General features: G+C 28.1%; 1 protein-coding gene across 1 annotated transcript; it reads right to left on the bottom strand.

Moving 5' to 3' along the window:
* Positions 1-646: 646 nt before the first annotated feature.
* LOC107613721 (protein HEAT INTOLERANT 4) lies at positions 647-4,977 on the bottom strand. The gene is made up of 14 exons (XM_016315843.3): positions 4,626-4,977; positions 4,258-4,296; positions 4,098-4,151; positions 3,934-3,997; positions 3,747-3,805; positions 3,274-3,398; positions 3,160-3,201; positions 2,731-2,789; positions 2,460-2,539; positions 2,224-2,262; positions 1,745-1,807; positions 1,621-1,668; positions 1,412-1,537; positions 647-941 (listed from the first exon to the last, which is right to left on the bottom strand). The coding sequence occupies exons 1-14, from the start codon at positions 4,761-4,763 to the stop codon at positions 894-896; spliced, it is 984 nt and encodes a 327-aa protein (XP_016171329.1). The 5' UTR covers positions 4,764-4,977; the 3' UTR covers positions 647-893.
* Between the last annotated feature and the right edge of the window lie 2,224 nt (positions 4,978-7,201).

The following is a 7,201-nucleotide window of genomic DNA, read 5'->3' on the forward strand; positions in this document are numbered from 1 at the left end:
GTTGTCCAATCCATTGGGGTACCTAGGATTGGGGGTTGTCCAATCCACTGACCAAAAAAAAAAAAAAAAAAAGGTGACACCCTCAACATAAACAAAATGCTTTCTCTAATTTACCAAAAAAAAAATGCTTTCTCTAATTAACCATATTTTTTATAAATTATATACAACTGTTAAAATGAATAATAAATTTTATTAAATATTTATAAATTAAAAGAAAAAGACAAAAATACTATTAATCATAATACATTTTCTTTTTCTATAATTATATGATATTGTTTTAATAAATATTTGAAGTATATAATAAGTATAAACTACGTAATGAATTATTGAAATTAAAAAGTAATAGTTAATTTAATACCAAAATAAAATTTAATTTTAGTTTTGTACTCATTCTTTCTCCAATTAACTATATTTTTTATAAATTATATAAAATTGTTAAAATGAATAATAAATTTTATTAAATATTTATAAATTAGAAAAAAAAAAAGACAAACACTATTAGTCATAATAAATTCTCTTTCTATAACTATATCATATTGTTTTAATAAATAGAAATATATAATAGGTATAAACTGTCTAATGATTATTGAAATTAAAAAGTAATGGTTAAATTAATACCAAAATAAAATTAAAAAAATACTTATTATGAAAAGAATGAAATATAATTATATATACCTATTTAATTATAACCGATCTAACAGATCAATTAGTGATTCAATGGTTGCACTAGTAATCCAATGACCCAATACTATGATAGAGTTAATTACCTGTTCGATCTTAATAACTACGCCACTGAGATGATACTACGGTAAACAACAACCAGACCACTTCTAGCTACACGCAAAACAAGCATGAAAAGTTTTAAGCCGTCAACATCGTCGTCTGGGAGCAAATCACAGATACTCATGAGCCTTTCCATAATACCTGTTAATGACTTCACACTGCCAATAAAAGAATTACAGAGCATCATTTTGAATGCGACAGAAAACTAATGACAGAAAAGTATCATAAATTCAGCAGTATTTCTCATGGATACCAAAAAGACATGCCAACACACACACACATCATAAATCTGGAGAAAGAACTAGTGATCTTTGACCAATTCTTTACTTCACATTTATAATCGAAAGATTAAAGAGAAATGTAATCTTTATTTCCATCAGTTAACTTTGATAACTTCATTGTAATTTATCAGGTACATATCCATGTAAATGATAGAGTTCACAAGAGATTGACTAAAATTGCTTGCCACTCTTTTTTATCTTCATTATCAGTATGTTACATGAAAGAATACCAGTTTTAAGGACACAATTTGATTCCTTAATGTTCACAAGTGATGCTTGTCAAATTATTAGGATGTCCGCAAGATAACTTGGAATTTAAATATCTTCATATTAGCATGTCCGCTTACCTTCTTTGACACATCAGGAGCATCTGGACTTTGCACAGGATAGAATTTGTAAAATCTTATATTTTCAAATGCAGCTTTAGTTTCCTCACTCATTTCCTCAACGGCTTTTCTCCGAGCTTCCCTTGCCTACGAAGACAAAATCAGTGAAAAATGAAAAAAGCAGAAGCAGATGGCAACAAAACAAGGTCTGCAAAACCAAAGAAAATTACCTCTTTATTAGCTTTCTTTGCTTCACGTACTCTTTCCTTGACAAATTCCTATAACAAAGAAAGGATCAGCCAAAATCCTGCCTGGTAAAGTTGGAAACATGCACCTTTCTCATTTACTAGGTACCTTGAAGGCATCTTTTTGATCTGCTGATAATTCCTCATCTTGTATGACAGCATTAGTGAACTCCTGTGAAATATAAAGCAAGTATGCACTCAAAGATTTGTCTATTATCATATTATTTTCCAGCTATCTTCTATTTGATGCTACTTTATGAGGAGGTTCAATGCAGAGAAAGTAAAAGGATTGGGGTAAAAAAAGAAAAATAGAAGCTTCTCTCCTCAAGCTTTGAGCTTCCCGTCTCTCAATAAAGATATGTCAAGATTCTTTAGACTGAATTTCAAAAATAGATGTTTCTTATCTGTAAAGAGAATATAATTGAAGAATGCGCTGCAAATAAAAAGAAAACTCCAGGCATCATGATTACTGGCTATTATATATGATTGTATGGGGAAATGTCAACTTTTCTAATTTCCACATTAAAATTTATCTTCTAGCAAGTTTAACCCGACAAAATCATAAACATCAGAAAGTTAATCTGTTACCTCAAGATCGTCAAACTCCCAATCAAATGTACCAAAGACCTGCGATAAAAAGTAAACAATAGTATGGGAGAACAAAAACCATATATGGCACTAAACTTCCTACTACTGTTGATACAATGATACTCTGACAGAATTTAGCAGTGAAATGAATATTTAAACATGCATATAAAGTGGGGATCTCAAGCAACACAAAGATTGCCATTTCAATAGACAAAAGTTTTAACAATCATAGTTACCGGCTTCGGCTCTGTTGGAAACAATATTTGAACCTCGGTACTTTGTTCAAGTTCATCTTCCTTGAATGGATGGTAGAAATCTTCAGAAAGAATGATATTAAAGGACACAATTAATCAAATCTTCTTTACAAGAATAATAAAAAGACGGCATCTTAATCTTCTTTATAATAATAATAGAAAGACGGCATCTTATCTTCTTTGTTCTATCAGATAGAAATGGTCAACACATTAATGTGATCAATGATACCGTAAAGGAAAGCCAGAAACTCACATGGCAAGCAGTACTCGTACTTTTTTACTTGTTCCAACTTTAGATGTTTTAAAGCAGACCTGAATCACAGAGTATATCACACATAAAATAAAAGTCATCAACATTTTCATACAAGATGAATAATTTTATGGGAAAGATAAGTATCTCATTTAAATTATAGGATATCTGTTTTAGGCACATAATAACATTATGGCTTTAAGATTGGGGTCCCCTATACATTAGTCAGTTAAACAAGAAAACAAGTGATGGAAGGTACATCATAAAACAACAGAGAACATAAAAACTTGTGCTCCACTACTGCATTTTACCAGAGTAACATATTCATCCTAACACACTCGCTTTCAATGGATATACCATACTCATTTTGCAACCTGAAATTGTGAAGCAAGCTATTGATACCGAGGGGGAATAGAGAAGATAGTGTCGTACCTCCTTTGGGTGCAACTCAAGATAAATACTTGAGACTTCAATCTGTCACCATTGAATACAATATATAAAGACAAGCACCAAAATTAAATAAAACACGAAGGGTAGACAAATTACCGGTCCTTTGGGGGCATATATGGGATCCAATCCATTTTCATTTGTTTCATGGGAACAATCTCTTCATTCTCTCTTTGAACAGAGGTAATCCCAATTTTATCAGATGGTGGGAAAGGTGATACTACCTATTTTACACAAGGAAGTTGGAGCATTTTTAAAATTAAAACAATAGTGAAAATTACGTTTTGTAATTATCAAAGTTGGTAAAGTTGCAAAAATAATCCCGATTTTTTTAACCAACAATAGGTGAACAGGAATTTCTACAGCAAATCTAGACATAGTTAAACATAAGTATTTCATATTATGCCCAATACCTGGATCAACTCACAAGTCACGAATCAAGCTATTGATATTTGCCTAATAAAGAATTTATTTTTCATGATAAAAGTATAAATAAAAGATACCTCAAGCAATGATCAACTTAGCTAGAAGATTTTAATGTAGACAGAGCTCAGTTTGAGTCGGAAACTTACAGCGACAATAATAGGTACGAAGATAACTTTTTCTACATCTTTAAAGCAGACTTGTTGAGCTGCATACCATGTCAAAAACATATATAGATGAATGCCCAAAATAAGTGACAATGTTAACCTACATAAATATCGTCAATAGGGATGCAAAGTAATGAAACAAAACAAATAAAAGGCTAGAAATACTTACGCTCAGTGCAACCAAAAAGGTAAACCCTTTTCCCATGTAGAACACCGCCCTCTTCAAATGCATCCTAAAAACAATTTAGAGATCAAATTATTAAGCTAAATTCTTAAGACCAAATACAGAACTACAAAATCAAAGGAAAACTTGTATTTGACAACTAAACTCACTTCCAGATTAGAGAAACTCCACTTGTACTGATATACAGAATCCAATTGATCCCACTGGCATTATAATACGATGGAGGAGGTAAGAAAGAAAAAGGACAAAAAAGGAGGACAATTCAATAATCAGCTTAAGAAACTAGTAATTCTAAAAAAATTAACAAACCTCTGTTCCAACAAGGAAAACTTCTCTCCACAAATCTTCCTAAAAAACACAAATCAACAAATATTTATTTATCAGTAGAAGCATACATGTATACTGATGGATAAATTCAAGGGAATCATTTATCTACTATTTGAAATTTTACTATATATCTAATATTTGAAAAATGAAAAACAAAACTGACTAATCTTTGACCATAAAAAATTGAAAGAAAAGGTATAATTGAAACAAATAGAACATTAAGAGTAAAATTGAATCGAAATAAAACTTAAAATTGAAATCATCATCAAATGTTGAGCATATACAATATATCTTTCCCAATAAAAATAAAAGCTACATTGTGGAAGCAGAAGCAAGTAAAGCGTGCTTACCAAGTTGCGCTTCTCCTCGAAGTACTCCTCGTGGGGCTTAGGGTTAGCTTGAGATCGAGAAGGTGGTTTCGTGGAATGTTTCTTGTTTTGTTGTGGTCCATGTTGGGGTTCTCTCTTCCTCTTACTTGCATTCCTCATTGTGACGTTTTTTCCGATTTATCTCCTCAGTAGAAGCAATGAGAAAAGATGAACCGAAGGAGCTTCACGGAATGAGAGCCAAGAGAGACGATTGAGAGAGCCAAAGAGGAGTGCAGAGCTACGGTTGACGGCTGAGGGGGGAGAGAAGAGGGTGAATGATTCAATGGTCCGGCATCTTTTTTCACCAACGTTGGTGAAAGTTAACTATTCTCTTACACCGCTAGATTTTTTGGTTCAGTTCTTTTTTAAAAACTATTGGGCCTTATAATAGCCCATTTATTAAAGCCCAATTAGCCTAATAAATTTTTTCATCCAAAAAAACTAATAATTTTAGAATAGCATTATATTTTTTTGGGTAAAAAAATTAAATTAAAATACTGAATTAGTAATAATATAATATAAAATGTTAAAATTAAATTAATATTTTGACCGAAAAAATGAACAAAAAAAATTTTATTTTTTAAAATTAATTTTAGTTTGATAAAAATACACATTTTGAAATAAATGACAAATAATTCATGTATTTAATTCAGCTTTTTGTTGGGTTATCTAAAAATTTTATTTAAAAAATACATATAAAAAATAATAAAAAATGATCTTTAGACTATTTTTAATTTATTTTTAATATTTTGTCAATCGTATAAAAGATACAGAAAAATCATTTAAAATAAAATTGCCAAATTAAAAAGATAATTTTTTTACTCTTTTAAATAGACTTGCAAAAAATTATATTAATATTTATAATATTTTAAAATATATCTCCAAATATTTAATATATATTTTTTCAAATTAAAATATTCTTAAATATAAAGTATCATTCCTTTTTTTAAAAATTAGTTATCAAAAATGAATTCTTTTCATAGAAAAAATAATAATTTTTTCTTAAAAAACAAGCATAGCGAGGATATCAAAAATTTATTCCACAAAATTATTATTCAATGAAAGTAATAAACAAAGAAATAACAAAGGTTCTGCAGCATAATGAACCTTTATACAATAATTATTTTGGCACCATAATCTCTTATTGTAGAAATATTTTTAATAAAATTCAAAACATGTCAAGTATCTCATAATTATTTTTAAAATATAGCTTTAATTTGACAAAATTTTAAAACATGTCATATATCTCATAATTTATAAATATCAATATATTTTTTTGTAAATCTGTTTAAAGATTAAAAAATTATCTTTTTAATTTGGTCATTTTATTTTAAATATTTGTTTATATCATTTACATGACTGAAAAAATATTAAAAAAAATTAAAAAATAGTAAAAAAAAATCAATTTATTAATTTTTTTATATATACTTTCCAAATAACTTTTTAAATGACCCAACAAAAAGTTGAATTAAATACATGCATTATTTGTTATTTATCCCCAAAATGTATATTTTGTCAAACTAAAATTAATTTTAAAAAATAAAAATATTGTTTCTTTTGTTTTTGGTTTATTTTTTGCGGGTCAAAATAATAATTTATTTTAACATTTTACATCATATTTCACTAATTCAATATGTTTATTTTAACCCAAAAAATATTTTTATGCTATTTTAAAACTATCAGGATAATTGGACTTCAATAAATGGGATATTATAAGGCTTAATGGTTTCGAGCAGGATTGAGCCCAAGATCCAAGTACCCAACAGGCAACAGCGTAAAAGAATGGTTATCTTTCACCAATTTGGTGAAAAAAGATGCAAGGACCATTGAATCATTCACCAGAGAGGAGAGCACATCTAAGTTATTTTTTAAAATAATTTTTTAAATTAAATGTAATTTTATATTTACATATCTTATATGAAAATATAAAAATATTATTTATTTATTTATTTATTATTTATGTAAAAATATTTTTTTAAATAAAAAAATTTAAACAAATAAAAATTATAATTTTAAAAAAATATATTTTATTTTTATAGGTTTTGCTGTGCTCTAAAACCACATGTTAAGCATAAGATTAAAAAAATGTTTTGTCATTTATTGCAAAAATATTTTTTTTTTTTAACGTTTTCAATACATAAAACAAATAAATAGCATTAAAATATTTTTTGTATGATATGCTTAACCTCTATTTTTAGGGTACAGATAGCAAAACTCTATTTTTATAATATTTTTATTTTTACTAAATTTTTTTTAACATACTAAAAAGAGCTTTTCTCTTTTAAAAAATATCTTTTTCTAATAATTTAACCACGTCCAAACAAACTCTGATAAAAATATAGAAAAAGAGAAGCATTACATAAATATTTCACTTTTTTTTAAAAATAAATAAGGACTAATAGACTGGTCGTCATGCCACACTAAAGGTCCGGTTCAGCGGAGTGGATTTAGTGGGTTTTTTAAGGTTGGCGGATTTAAAATTTCTGCTCAACCAACATTTTTTGGTGTGTGAATTCGACGAATTTAATCTGTTTTACCATTCTATCATAGTGCACGAG

This window comes from Arachis ipaensis, chromosome B8 (assembly GCF_059453495.1).
Source record: "Arachis ipaensis isolate K30076 ecotype BB chromosome B8, ASM5945349v1, whole genome shotgun sequence".
NCBI lineage: Eukaryota > Viridiplantae > Streptophyta > Magnoliopsida > Fabales > Fabaceae > Arachis > Arachis ipaensis.